This window comes from Aquarana catesbeiana, linkage group LG01 (assembly GCF_042186555.1).
Source record: "Aquarana catesbeiana isolate 2022-GZ linkage group LG01, ASM4218655v1, whole genome shotgun sequence".
Classification (NCBI taxonomy): Eukaryota; Metazoa; Chordata; class Amphibia; order Anura; family Ranidae; genus Aquarana; species Aquarana catesbeiana.
Window position 1 is genome coordinate 262,498,470 of NC_133324.1, and position 16,366 is coordinate 262,514,835.

The window sequence follows — 16,366 nt, forward strand, 5'->3', positions numbered from 1 at the left end:
TGTGACAAAGAACAGTATAACATAAACATTGTGGTTGATTTTTTTAAAGGTTTAGAGCATTTTCACTTACTGTAGCATTGTTGCATTGTTGACTTTGCTAAGTAAACATTTACGTAGATTAATAAATACAGCAAAACTGTGTTCACTTCAGCTTTCCAATCATGTAAAAGCCCAAATCCTGTTATTTGTTTAACCTTTGCACAAAGTGTACAGAGCTTTATTTACTCTGTTAAGTGAAAAGTCTCTAATTAAAATTAACATAATTATGTAGCATTATATAGAATAAATAAAGTCAGTGCTAAACACCTCAATAAAGCTGCTATCAAAAAAGGCAATATACTTAAATAAACATAACATGCAGTGCTATACAATATCAAATCACAAGTGCATTATAGTAATGAAAAGTTCATATAGTGCAGTCCAAAATTAACAATTTGTCGAAAATAACAATTTGCTAATTTGGGGCTGCACTACAGTATATGAACTTTTCACCTCTATAGGTCACTTGCGATTTCATATTGTATAGCGCTGTATGTTATGTTTATTTATTTGTGTAGCACTGCAACTTTTAAAGCAGAGCCTAAATATGCCCAACACAGATACACCTGCCTTTAGGTACTGACAGTATATAACAGGATTTTTAAAACATTAACACATAACATTAACCCATATTCCTCATATAGCTGGCTGATCTTTTTTACATGCTTTTCTAAAAACATATACAAAATCTATCAATACAATATACTGTATATACTCAACATAGTCACTCTTCTGTAATACTGTAAAAAAGAGCAGCATTTAACATTTTTTGAATGAACACATTTTTAACAGTGAATATGCATTTTAATTCCAAAAAATCCAAAATCGAAAGTTAAAAGCAAGCACTTCTTAAAGGACTTTCGAACGCCATTCATCAAGTCATCAAATGCACTGGTGAGAACTTCCGTGCAAATGTTCGTACAAATAGTCGTACGAATGCTCATTTGAAAATCTACCAGTATATGGCCATCTTTACATAAAGCCATATATTGCGGCTCCAGTGTCCACACATGCCTGCCCTTATATTGATCGTCCTCCCCAACATGAGACAATATTTCACAGTTAAGAGGGCAGACAAACAAAATGGGCTTTAGCAATGAAATATTTAGAACAGCTCACTAGCCAGCCTGCAAGTACCTGGGTTAACTTTTACATCAACCACTGTATCCCTGTTAAGCCCCTTTAATCCTTGGTGTAGGCTGTAGGCCTCATGTGGTCTGAGATTTGTTTGGTGAGAGGGAAATGCTGCATGTCTGCCTGGAAGACAGCAACAGTTATGTAAAAACAAACACTATATGACCCACTTTTAAGGGTCAGGGGTTCTGATGAGTTCTCATTTTGTGTAGGGCACATCCGGTAATGGAATATTGCACTGAGTACTTTGGAGGAGAGTGGTTTGGTTTGGTACCTGGCGTCAAGCACTGAAGCAAGAACTGTGTTATAACACAATATATTTATTGTAGACGTGTGCACTTTTTTCTATTCTTTTCTTGTATGAGGAACATATGTAATATTTGTCACTGGGGAAAGATTTGTTATGTGTTTATTTATATTAGTTCAACCATTTATGGTTGGTTGTACTTAGCATTCATTTTTTTTTTAAATTCACTTCATTTAGGCAACCTAACGTTCTTTGACTCTACAAGCTGAGCCCTTGCCCTTTTCATTGAACTGTTAAAGGAGAAGTATGGGAATGCAAATATAGGTAGTACAGGCTACCATCATACCTGCATTGCATTTCTTTCTTTCCCCAGTCCTTTAGTTTTTGCAGAATAGTCTTTTGAAGATCCCAGAATCAGCCTCTAATGGTTCTTTCTCAAAAGTTCAAGGGTTTGCAGGGGATGGAAACATCTCCACAATCCAGCCCCTCTTTCAGTCCCTCCCTCTGGAGGACATGTGGGTGTGTTTGGTGAAGAGGTGCACACCCAGGCTGCTATCTAGAAGGAGCACGTTCTTCACGCGCCTATGTTTCAATGGCAGCGTGTCCCCAGCTAAAACCCAGAAGCAGAGAGACAGTGAGATACAAACAGTGAAATACTCCCCTTTCTCTGGTTGTTATCTGTAAGTTCTCCTCTGAGAGACTCCAACAACTCTCCCCTGGGCTTTGATGTTCCTTCCTGTGTCCTCCGAATTCCCTCCCCCCTCTCCACTCATTCAAAGTCTGTATCAGCGTCTCCTTCAGCCAATAGAGGGAGGGGGGAGATTCACTTCTCATGTTTAGCAATGAACACAGGTAAGTTCTCTACACATACAGTAGCACTGTGTTATATCAGAAGAGGAGACATAGTGAGGAGCATAGTGACCTGTGCCCCATGTCTGTTCTCTGAAATGTATACAGTGCTATGTGTAGAGAGCATACCTGTGTACAGAACATAGGAGAGGGAGACTGACAACTCCCCCACACCTAAAGTGACCCCCGATATGTCCCCAGAGTCTCCTTTATTGTACATACAAATCATCCCTCTGTCACTGTACTCCTATACAGTCCCATCATCCCCATCCCCGTACGGCAATTAATGGCACTGTACGGCATGCAATGTCTCTGTACAGCATATTATGTCTCTGTACGGCATGTAATGGCACTGTACGGCATGTGATGGCACTGTACGGCATGAGATGGCTCTGTATGGCATGTGATGGCTCTGTGCGGCATGTGATGGCACTATACAACATGTAATGACACTGTACGGCATGTGATGGCTCTGTGCGGCATGTAATGACTCTGTACAGCATGTGATGGTACTGTACGGCATGTGATGGCACTGTACAACATGTAATGACACTGTACGGCATGTGATGACACTGTACAGCGTGTGATGGCACTGTACGACATGTGATGGCACTGTACAACATTTAATGACACTGTATGACATGTGATGACTCTGTGCGGCATGTGATTACTCTGTATGGCATGTGATGGCACTGTACAGCATGTGATGGCACTGTACAACATGTAATGACACTGTGCGGCATGCGATGGCTCTGTATAGCATGTGATGGCACTGTACAACATGTAATGACACTGTACGGTATGTAATTACTCTGTGCGGCATGTGATGACTCGGTACGGCATGTGATGGCACTGCACGGCATGCAATGGCATTGTAGAACATGTAATGACACTGTACGGCATGTGATGACTCTGCACGGCATGTGATGGCTCTGTATGGCATGTGATGGCACTGTACAACATATAATGACACTTTACAGCATGTGATGACTCTGTATGGTATGTGATGGCACTGTACAGTATGAGATGACTCTGTACGGCATGTGATGGCTCTGTACGGCATGTGATAGCACTGTACAACATGTAATGACACTGTTTGGCATGTGATGACACTGTACAGCATGTGATGGCACTGTACGGCATGTGAGGACTCTGCACGCCATGTGATGGCACTGTACAACATTTAATGACACTGTATGGCATGTGATGACTCTGTGTGTCATGTGATTCCTCTGTACGGCATGTGATGGCACTGTACGGAATGTAATGGCACTGTACAACATGTAATGACACTGTGCGGCATGTGATGACTCTGTGCGGCATGTAATGACTCTGTACAGCATGTGATGGTACTGTATGGCATGTGATGGCACTTTACAACATGTAATGACACTGTACGGCATGTGATGACACTGTACAGCATGTGATGGCACTGTACAACATGTGATGGCACTGTACAACATGTAATGACACTGTACGGTATGTAATGACTCTGTGCGGCATGTGATGACTCTGTACGGCATGTGATGGCACTGTACGGCATGCAATGGCATTGTAGAACATGTAATGACACTGTACGGCATGTGATGACTCTGCACGGCATGTGATGGCTCTGTATGGCATGTGATGGCACTGTACAACATATAATGACACTTTACAGCATGTGATGACTCTGTACGGTATGTGATGGCACTGTACAGTATGAGATGACTCTGTACGGCATGTGATGGCTCTGTGCGGCATGTGATAGCACTATACAACATGTAATGACACTGTATGGCATGTGATGACACTGTACAGCATGTGATGGCACTGTACAGCATGTGAGGACTCTGCACACCATGTGATGGCACTGTACAACATTTAATGACACTGTACGGCATGTGATGACTCTGTGCATCATGTAATTCCTCTGAACGGCATGTGATGGCACTGTACGGAATGTGATGGCACAGTACAACATGTAATGACACTGTGCGGCATGTGATGACTCTGCACGGCATGTGATGGCTCTGTATGGCATGTGATGGCACTGTACAACATATAATGACACTTTACAGCATGTGATGACCCTGTGCGGCATGTGATGGCACTGTACAGCATGTGATGGCACTGTATGGCATGTGATGACTCTGTACGGCATGTGATGGCACTGTACAACATGTAATGACACTGTACGGCATGTGATGACTCTGTGTGGCATGTGATGACTCTGTACAGCATGTGATGACGCTGTATGGCATGTTATGGCATTGTAGAACATGTAATGACACTGTACGGCATGTGATGACACTGTACAGCATGTGATGGCACTGTACGGCATGTGAGTACTCTGCACGGCATATGATGGCACCTTTACAACATTTAATGACACTGTACGACATGTGATGACTCTGTGCGGCATGTGATTACTCTGCACGGCATGTGATTGCACTGCACGGCATGTGATGGCACTGTACAACATGTAATGACACTGTACAACATGTAATGACACTGTACAGCATGTGATGGCACTGTACGGCATGTGATGGCACTGTACAACATGTAATGGCTCTGTATGGCATGTGATCCTGTAATACTCTATTTACAATGATGGAAACATTATTACTATAGGGGTACTAGGTGATACAAAGCTCTGGTAAGGCTTAGGTAAGCAAAGCTCTGTCCATGTCTGAGGAGCTCTAGGCTTCAGTATGAAAATACAAGTAGATGTGAATGGAAGGTTTCATTGTCTCATATAAAAATCACAATGTTAGCTCTGATTTTATTTCATTTTACTATACCAGTAATGCATGGAATGCCTGTGTGCTGTCACATCCATATGTGTATTCTGCTTTACAAATATATTGTTTTCACTCTGGTAGATAGTAATATATAGAGGATATTTACATACACAGCACTATCAGTGACTTCTCCTACCTTAGTCAATGACTGAAGTGCTCTTATCTCTCCCAATTCTTCTGACCATTGAAACATGCTGCAGGGGAGGGGGGAGGGAGGAGGAGGGAGGAGAGAGAAGGGAGGAGGAGCAGCTACACTCTGTGAAGTCTCGGGAATGAGCATAGAGAGGACATCAATCAAGCAAAATGACAGGAAAGTGGGTGGATCCAGACTCCAGAGCCAGACCATTACACTGTATGAAAGTCTGTAGCCCCTCCCACAGGCATTTAGCTCGATTTTAACAGAATAGGCCACTTCTGAAAGGGCTGGAAAGATTTTTAGATATATGCAGCTCACACAGAATAGATGTAAGAAAAATAAAGGAAACACATACTTCTCTTTTAAATGCAAGAGGCTCAGCAGGCAGTATAATGGGTTGAGTGAAATAAGTTTTCAGGGGAATTATATGCTGTGAAGTTTTTTAAAAGTTACTTTTTGAAATATGTATTTCTAAAGCATTCTTATTTTTCTTGTTTCTTCTTAAAAGTCATTCAGTGCTTTTGACTGTGAAATATTATAGAATGATTCACAAGTAACACTGATTTTTTAATTCCATAAACGTCAATGTCCTGAAAACAACATAACACCTGCAGGCGCTGTTATGCTTTCTATTTTTAATGATGTACGATTGCGGAATTCTGTCTTTCATTCTAATACAGTATCTCACAAAAGTGAGTACACCCCTCACATTTTTATAAATATTTTATTCTATCTTTTCATGTGACAACACTGAAGAAATGACACTTTGCTACAATGTAAAGTAGTGAGTGTACAGCTTGTATAACAGTTTAAATTTGCTGTCCCCTCAAAATAACTTAACACACAGCCATTAATGTCTAAACCGCTGGCAACAAAAGTGAGTACACCCCTAAGTGAAAATGTCCAAATTGGGCCCAAAGTGTCAATATTTTGTGTGGCCACCATTATTTTCCAGCACTGCCTTAACCCTTTTGGGCATGGAGTTCACCAGAGCTTCACAGGTTGCCACTGGAGTCCTCTTCCACTCCTCCATGACAACATCACGGAGCTGGTGGGTGTTAGAGACCTTGCGCTCCTCCACTTTCCATTTGAGGATGCCCCACAGATGCTCAATAGAGTTTAGCTCTGCAGACATGCTTGGCCAGTCCATCACCTTTACCCTCAGCTTCTATAGCAAGGCAGTGGTGGTCTTGGAGGTGTGTTTGGGGTCATTATCATGTTGGAATACTGTCCTGCGGCCCAGTCTCTGAAGGGAGGGGATCATGCTCTGCTTCAGTATGTCACAGTACATGTTGGCATTTATGGTTCCCTCAATGAACTGTAGCTCTCCAGTACTGGCAGCACTCATGCGGGCCCAGACCATGACACTCCCAGCACCATGCTTGACTGTAGGCAAGACACACTTGTCTTTGTACTCCTCACCTGGTTGCCGCCACACACGCTAGACTCCATCTGAACCAAATAAATGTATCTTGGTCTCATCAGACCACAGGACATGGTTCCAGTAATCCATGTCCTTAGTCTGCTTGTCTTCAGCAAACTGTTTGCGGGATTTCTTGTGCATCGTCTTTAGAAGAGGCTTCCTTCTGGGACGACAGCCGTGCCGACCAATTTGATGCAGTGTGCGGCATATGGTCTGAGCACTGACAGGCTGACCCCCCACCCCTTGAACCTCTGCAACAATGCTGGCAGCACTATTTCCCAAAGACAACCTCTGGATATGATGCTGAGCACGTGCACTCAGCTTCTTTGGTCGACCATGGTGAGGCCTGTTCTGAGTGGAACCTGTCCTGTTAAACTGCTGTATGGTCTTGGCCACTGTGCTGCAGCTCAGTTTCAGGGTCTTGGCAATCTTCTTATAGCCTAGGCCATCTTTATGTAGAGCAAAAATTCTTTTTTTCAGATCCTCAGAGAGTTCTTTGCCATGAGGTGCCATGTGGAACTTCCAGTGACCAGTATGAGAGAGTGAGAGCGATAACACCAAATTTAACACACCTGCTCCCTATTCACATCTGAGACCATGTAACACGAACAAATCACATGGCACCGGGGAGGGAAAATGGCTAATTGGGCCCAATTTGGACATTTTTACTTAGGGGTGTACTCACTTTTGTTGCCAGCGGTTTAGACATTAATGGCCGTGTGTTGAGTTATTTTGAGGGGACAGCAAATTTACACTGTTATACAAACTGTACACTCACTACTTTACATTGTAGCAAAGTGTCATTTCTTCAGTGTTGTCACATTAAAAGATATAATAAAATATTTACAAAAATGTGAGGGGTGTACTCACTTTTGTGAGATACTGTATATGTTAGGTGCTAAGGAAGATTGAGGTGTTTTTCATTAATTTTCTGTTGACAGTTTGCAGCATTCTTGGCAATATCATTTAATAACTTAAAGCTCAATTTAAAAAGATATGGCCCTACATTGCCCAATCAGATACAGTTTTTCTGATTGTTCTTAATTGTTTGGTATGTTTTACCACTCATCTTACCACTCATCTTCACTTTTTACATTACCTTTTTACATAAGCCAAAACATCGTTTTTCCACATGCCTGTAATACAAAAAATGTTATTTTACATTACTTTCATGTTATGTAGATCAAATAATGATATATGAAAATTAAAGTTTAAGTAATTTTGACACAAATTTTCTAGTTTCAACACATGTTTCTTTAAAATAGCCTAACGGGAATAGCAGCCCGTTCTCTATTCACCAGTATTTGCACGCATTAGCAATTCCAATAATATGGCACATCATTTCGGTGTCGAATAAAACTCTTCTACTAAGTGATGTGTTTACACAGCCATCATTTTTATTGTGTTGATTTCCCAGTTGGTTTTGCTAACTTGTATAAGAGGCTACTAGGGGCAATGAAATAGACGCTTAAACCCTTTATTTTCTTTGGTAAAAGTGCATGCAAGTTTTGCTAGCACCTAGCAGAGTAAACAACAGCCACATATAGATGGTAGAGAAACTGTACACATAGCAGGGGTTAGGGAAGACCAAGTGCAAGTGGCCATATCAACTAGGGGTGAGCTGCCAGTTCAGTCCCAACCACAGTTCAGACTAAATTTTGCTTGCTCAGCGATTCAGCAGCAAGATATAAACAAAGAGGTGGGGATTGTGTAAAAATGTTTGTGGCGTCCCCCCAGTATTCATACCTAACTCTTCAGGTCTGGTATAGCTTTTAAGCAGGGGCGTAACTATAAATAGCAGGGCCCCATAGCAAAATGTTGTATGTGGCCCCCCTGCAAACAGCCCCCCCTACAGCTGCCCTAGTGTCAATGCAGCGTAACCTGTGCCACATACAGCATGACCTGTGCACAATGTAGCGTGACCTGTGCCCAATGCAGCGTGACCTGTGCCCAATGCAGCGTGACCTGTGCCCAATGCTGCATGACCTGTGCCCCATACAGCATGACCTGTGCCCCATACAGCGTGACCTGTGCCCAATGCAGCGTGACCTGTGCCCCATACAGCATGACCTGTGCCCCATACAGCGTGACCTGTGCCCCGTGCAGTGTAACCTGTGCCCAATGCAACGTGACCTGTGCCCAATGCAGCGTGACCTGTGCCCCATACAGAGTGACCTGTGCCCAATGCAGTGTGACCTGTGCCCAATGCAGCATGACCTGTGCCCCATACAGTGTGACCTGTGCCCCATACAGTGTGACCTGTGCCCCATACAACGTGACCCTTGCCCAATGCAGCGTGACCTGTTCCCAATACAGCATGACCTGTGCCCCATACAGCATGACCTGTGCCCCATACAGCATGACCTGTGCCCCATACAGCATGACCTGTGCCCCATGCAGCGTGACCTGTGCCCAATACAGTGTTGCCTGTGCCCAATACAGCCTGGTCTGCCTGTGCCCCATACAGCCTCACCTGTGCAGAGGAAGAGGCAAGCCACCCGGATCAGCAGAGAGCGGGATTGCCTGCTGTAATAGCTTTCATTTGAATCTTCCTGGGGCTCATCGGCGGTGCTCTCATCCTCACCGGGCCCCACTCGGCTGCGGGCCCATAGCGCCCGCATGGGTCGCTATGGTGGTAGTTCCGCCCCTGCTTTTAAGGTGAAATGTGAGGTCCTCCCAAATCCCATGCCAGACCCTCATCCAAGCATACAGTCTGGCTAGCCAGGAAAGGGGGTGACAAGCATCCCTCAAACCATACCAGGCCACATTCCCTCAATATAGGGGATACCTTGCTAGAAGGGACCCCCCTGAAAAAGCATTTTGTTCCCATGTTGATGAGGACAAGGGCTTCTACCCCACAACCAATGGTTGTGGTGGTCTGTGGGTAGGGAGCTTATCAGAATCTGGAAGCCCCCTTTTTATATAAGTGGGCCCCCAGATAACATCTTCTATAAATGAGAAAGCGGTAAAAAATACCCCTACTCATGCACACAAAAAAGTGTAAAGTAAATAAATGCATGTTTACAAAATTTGATGTAAAGCTGCTGGGTGCTGTCTTTTACTGGCAATTACAGCTGCATTTTTCTTTTCTTTGTAAATGATAGTTTTGCCATAGTAGGTAGTATTCCTCATACACTTGTGCCTCTTTACAAGCAGGATCAGTGCATCCCCCAGACATGTTACGTAGCCTCCCTGACGGTTTTCCCGAGTGTGGCTCGGGGTTAAATTTCAGCACCATTAGCAGTAACACCGAGCCACACTCGGGATTACATTGCAGGATCCTGGTGCGGTGTTACTTACCTTGTCCCCAGGATCCTGCGATGTCCCCCGCTGTGTCTGCGGGCTCTGTCTCCTCCGAAGCCTCTCTGTGCCTTGCTCCGTTCCCTGCGAGCATCGCAACGCATGGGGGCGGAGCCTGGTGGCAAATTAAAAAAAAAGTAAAAATCATAACACATACAGTACTGTAATCTTACAGATTACAGTACTGTATGAAATTATTTCACATTCCTTTTGTCCCCAGTGCTTTGTCCATTGCCCTGCATGCAGTTTTATATTATATATACTGTTCTTTCTGCCTGGAAACTGAAGATTGTCCATAGCAACCAAAAAGTGTTCCTTTACGTCAAAAGTGGCTTTAGACCAGCTAGAAAACAGCGATAGTAAATTAGAACACTTGCAGAATTGAGCAATAGTGAATCGTGGGGAAATGTATTTTATTATTATTATATATATATTTTTTTAATTATTTATATTTATTTATTATATTATAATTTATGTTTTTGTGTTTCAAACTTCATCATACCCGGGATATCTACTAGACTCTTGGTGGACAGATTTAAGTGTGCTATTGTTAAGAATTACAGGCCTACAATATAAAACGCCAAATCTCCATGCAAAATAATTGTACCGCTTTCAGCACCGAAAATCTGAAATAATCATACCGCCAGGGAGGTTAAAGGAATTTTGCATTTTTAATGTTGACAATTAAGCCTTATTAAAACCACTGCGCCTTCATTTTTTTTTTGCTTTGGTACATGTTCCCCACGGCAGTATCCAGCCCCCTCGCCCCATGCCTTGAATATTAGCCCTTGAATATGCTTGGAGGCTAGCCATGATGGTTTTTTAACATTCGGCTACTCCTGACTTCAATGGGAATTGGATTCAGCATCTAAAATTTCAGTAATGCTCTCTAAATCCACCTTAAACCACAACCAGGTATGTTCGGTTCATCCGTAATGTCAGCCGTGATTTTCTATAATTTCACTGTCATGATTTGATGGAAAGGAATTTAGCATTGCAGAGATTGGGCAGGAAATAAACTTACTAGGTTACTAGATAGGAGAGCTATGAAAGCAATATGAATAGCCTTAGGCCAGGGTGAAAAAAGGTGAGATAAGTTGGGGTCTTAAAGTCTCCTTCATGGAGCAGTGCAAAAGTTTATGTGCTGCAGGATGCTTTTTTACAATTTGAAGCTTGGGTGCTTTTTTATACAGCCAATAAGCAAGGATCTATGGCCTCATGTGGTGGTCTTGGTGTGGGTTACATATGTATTAGCCAATCTGGTAATTACGGCCAGAATGATAAGGAAATATAAGTCTGGATGATAGCGGAAGTACATATTGTGAAAGTGCAAGTTCACTGCAAGAAATACCTGTAGAGGTCACAGGTCAGGGTCATCTAGCAGTCCAAAAAACTCTAGAGGGGCCAGGATTTACAAGTCATAAAAAATAACTTGTCACTCAATCACCAAGGGAGTGCTTGTTGTTTTAATAGCCAATTGCCAGGTCTAAACACTCAAAATATTGGAGAGGGGAGTTGCTGGTAGGGAGCTCACACAGGGATTAGAGTCCAGGCACCAGGATGCAAACAGGGCAGCAGGGGGATGCGAGGAAGGTATCAGTGAGTGGAGGGGTTGCTTATTAGGAAAAAACAAAGTGGCAGGTTCCTATCGAGTGAATTTGCCTAAACTGTCACTAGGGAAAAGGTGTACAAGGGAATTGCTACTTCAATAAACACACTGTTGCTCTGAGTCAATTGTAATATTATTGCAGGGTGTTGCTATATCAGTAAGCAAAGGAAATTCTGAGCTAGACATTGACTAGCCAGCTTCTGACAATTGCCGGCTTCTGACAGATCCCCACTGTTACCGGAGAACCTCCCAGGTGAAACAGTAAAGCCCCGTACACATGATCGGATTTTCTGATGGGAAATGTTGGATGTAAGGCTGTTGGAAAATCCGACTGTGTCTATGCTCCATCGGACAACTGTTGTCGGACTTTCCGCCAACAAATGTTGGCTAGCATGTCTTCAAATTTTCCGCCAACAAACGTGTGTTGTCGGATTTTCCGATCGTGTGTACACAAGTCCATCTGACAAAAGTTCAAGCAGAAGCAGTCGGTCTTGTAAACTAGCGTTTGTAATGGAGAATTAACTTTCGTGACGTGGCAAATTATGAAATCTCCAAATGCAGCACACAATTCTATTCTTCTTTAATGGGATATAATGAAGCTGCTTTGCTGGTATTACTGATGGAGTTATTGCAAACAAATTTTCAAAGGCTTTTTTTTTCTGGTGATATCAAGAATAATATTATTATGTTTTTTGTTTTGTTTATTTTGTGCAAGTTACTACAACACAATTATCCCCTAGTATTTAAGATCAAAGATACAACTATGTTGGTGTCCCTTGTCAATTTTACATTGTATTTTTTAAAATGTAACTGCCTATTCCCAAACTGTCATTTGAAGTAAAACACATAGCCAAGTATTAATCTCCACAATTTTTTTATTGTGCAATGCTATCTGCCAATAGAACTTAACCAAAAAGTGCATTCTATGCATCCAAAAATATAGAAAATATACCAAATCAAATCATTATTCAACCAAAAAAATAATGTCAAGCAATAACTCCAAGGCCAATAATAAATAACACGTTATCTCCTCCAATTCCGCAACAAGTCTGGTTGACGAACAGGAGTTCAGAAACGAACTGAAAAGCACGAAATGAAAAGCGCAAACTGAAAAGCGCTAAAAAAACACGTAAAGAAAAGCGCGAATCAACGCTCACCAAACTTCTACTAACACGAAATTAGCAGAAGGAGCCCAAAGGGTGGCGCTAAAGAACTGAAAAACTACGTAGTATGTCTTGAACGTCACTACGTTCGTAATTGTTGGCCAACATTTGTGTGACCGTGTGTATGCAAGACAAGTTGTACAAAATATATTACAGCACACACACATTCAAGAATGACATTTCCTGCAAGGCTAGTTAAAAACACCTGAACATATTCAAAAAATATGGGGGTTTGGTCACACTATATGGTCATATAGTGCTAAGCCCACTTACTGCAACAAAGTACCCCCAATTAGTGGGTCCTACTCTAGTAATAAAATGGAAGATCCTTTGTCTCAACCATTGGAGCTGAACTCCTCTATGTGGGAGAACTGAAGGGGATACATCCTATGCACTGGTGGCCACTAAATAAGAGGTAATGAGGAGGGGGAGGGGTGCTCCAGCTCAAAAAAACCTGGTCAGGTTCTATTACAATATACAAAAACATATTTGGGGGGCACACCCTACAATGCGTTTAAATTCAAGATGGTGCTGTTATAAGACCAACAAACAGTACAAAAAATATTACAGCACACACATTCAAGAATGACATTTCCTGCAAGGCTAGTTAAAAACAAATAAATGAAAATGAAACAAATTAAATGAAAAAACGCAAAAAGAAAAGCGTGAATCAACGCTCACCAAACTTCTACTAACACGAAATTAGCAGAAAGAGCCCAAAGGAGCCTAAAGAACTGAAAAACTACGTAGTACGTCTTGAATGTCACTACGTTTGTAATTGTTGGCCAACATTTGTGTGACCGTGTGTATGCAAGACAAGTTGGAGCAAAGACCCTTCCAACAAAATTCCACGGTTTTGTTGTCAGAAAGTCTGATCGTGTGTACAAGGCTTTAGAGTAGTCGCGTTCTCTCCAAGAATCATGTAAAAAAGTAATTGCAAACCCAAATAACAAAAATTAAATTGAACATTTTACCTAAATCAGCATTGCAGTACAACTCATTTGTGCACAGTCTGACAGGGATACAAGCAGCCTGCCGGCTGTAATCCTACCTGCTTGCTACTGGAAAACAATCTGACACATTCAGAAAATATGTGTCGCCATGCCCCCTCTCCTTTGACTGACTGGCATGCAGAGGAGACTCATGCACGAGCATGAGTGAAGGGTGCGTGTCTCCTGCTGCCCCAGCCTAAGTAAAAGACTGTTTCATTTTAAGTGGTTGTAAACCTCTTATGTATTTTTTGCCCAATAGGTGTGCCCAGCCTACTGCATTACGGTGTGCACCCCAAGTCTCAAACACACATGAACGCCATCTACTGTCACAGAAAGGAGGCTCTGGTGGTGGGAAACAGTTGATTGGGAGCATATTACGATACGCCATAAATATGGGTGTAACGTGTTCCTAATGTTAAACCTAGCCTTTAATATAATGGGGGCATTTACATTGGCCACTAGCACCCCCAACCACCCACCTGATGCTGTCCCTGGATAATGCTAATGCACATGGGGTGATTAGGGTGTGCCCAGGCATACCTGGCACACCCTGTGCTCATGCCTATGATATGCATCACAGTATATTTTGTTATGTAAAAATCCAAACCACTGTATTATTATTATTATTATTACTTCTGTATTCTCATCTCTAAGCCTATCACAGCTCTATGAAAATCTCAGGTCCGTGGGTGGTGGAGTCGTGACATCACTGATCCCACCTCCCAGCTGTACATCCCACCTCCCAGCAGGGAGTGACGTGCGAGCACACTTCTAGCACCATGTGCACTGCTAAGCCGTTGTTCTACCAACAGCCAATTCATCAAAATCGCCAACCATGTCACTTCTGGTGACTCTCCAGCAGCAGTATTTGCAAATTTCGACAAGTTGGCTGTTTTGGCACAACAGCATACACACTCCGGTACGCAACAGGTTGGCTGTTTTGATAGAACAGCTGCTAAGGAGGAAAAAAGTTGTTGCTGCCTTGGAGGCGCCCATGTTGTTGGTTACTAGCGGGTGGACTAACAATGTGTAACATTATGTAACGAAATGTATATACTGCCGGTGTTGTGACAAAACAGCCAACTCGTTAAAATGTCAAATTACTGATGCTGGAGAGTCACTGGAAGTGACGTTGTTGGAGATTTCGACAAATTGGCTGTTTTGACAGAACGGTGTGTATGTATGCAGCGGGGATGTGGGGCCAGTGATGTCATGACTCCGCCTCCCGAGCTCTGGTCCATAGACACACCCATGGACTGGAGATTTTTAGAGAGCTGTGACAGGCTTACAGATGAGAATACAAAGGTAATAAGACAGCGGTTTGGATTTTTACCTAACAAACTATCAAATGGTGCATGTATTAGAGAACTTATTTATATGAGGTTTACAACTACTTTAAGTTAGATGGGCAGCCATGACTCCTGAGGATCTGGCAGCACCAAGACAACATTTAACAAGTGAAGTGTGAACACTGTTTTGTCACATTTGTTAAGTTAGAACTGTTTCTTCCTACTTTGAATATTATAAAAGGGTTTTGCTATGTTCTCTGTTATAATGATCATTTGTAGGTATAGTGTTCTGGGGCATAAGTGCTGGATGGAGAACTTTGGTTCACAACTCATTTACGTTCATACAGCCTAAATAGCCTGAGTCCAAGTTCTCAAGACAGATATTTCTCAAAGCCCGGGAAGATTTTTTCTATTTAGAAACACCTGTTATAGTACTTGTTATGGTACTCATACAATACTAGAAATGAACATTTCAGTTGAATTTACAAAAAAATCACCATCTATGTGGTGGCATACATTTCCCCTATTCAAAATATGTGGTAAAGATATAAGAATTGTTCCTTTTTTTAGATAATGTTGCTATTTCTTATATCAGAATCAATAAAGCTGATGTTCATTTTACCCTGTCAGAAAGATAGCAAGATTGTAATCTCTAGTCTTATTGATAAATACAAAGACATAGAAGCACGTAGTTCAATGAAATGTCTAGTGACATAAAATGAAAGATATGACCTTTAAATTTTAAAACAGTGATAAAACTTTGCTTCATGATGACTCATATGGTAGATCATAATCAGCTGTCTTTGATCTGCCTTACAGCTCTGGTCCTGGCATTTGGTCTAGTGAAGGATGCATTCGAGTTGAAGGAAACTTAAATTACTCCATATGTCGATGTAATCATCTTACCAACTTTGCCATTCTGATGCAAGTTGTACCAGTTAAGGTAAGGAAAATATAAAATATGAATTACTCCTCATTTGGATATAATGATGCAAAAATAAAATTTTGCCATGGGCTGAGTACTTCATGTATGTTGTATTACTGCTTACAAGCAAAGCTGATTTTCTAGACACATGCTGTGCATTGGGCAGTAGAGAAAGGCCATTGTTTGAACATACCCATTATATGTAGTATGTTGTGGATATTTAATCCCAATGAGTTTTTTTTTTCCTGTATAATTTATCATTACAAATTACACATTTAGCAAATTATCTATAGCATCCTTATAAATGTGTTCATCATGCACCCCTGTATCCTGCCATTGGGTGATAAGATACAGAGGCGACAGTGTCACAGTGACAGCACCCCCATATCATTAAATTCCAACGATTTAACAACACTATAGTAGGACTACTGGAAAATATTAGTGTAATTTACATTTGTTTTGAAATAAATCCACTCT

The 16,366-nt window shown here is 42.0% G+C and overlaps 1 protein-coding gene across 1 annotated transcript in view; it reads left to right on the top strand.

Moving 5' to 3' along the window:
• ADGRD1 (adhesion G protein-coupled receptor D1) overlaps nt 1-16,366 on the top strand; it is a 921,219-nt gene that overhangs the window by 413,297 nt on the left and 491,556 nt on the right. Inside the window, exon 15 of the mRNA XM_073628314.1 lies at nt 15,784-15,907. Within this exon, the coding sequence (XP_073484415.1) occupies nt 15,784-15,907 (124 nt within the window). The remainder of the gene's footprint in view (nt 1-15,783; nt 15,908-16,366) is intronic.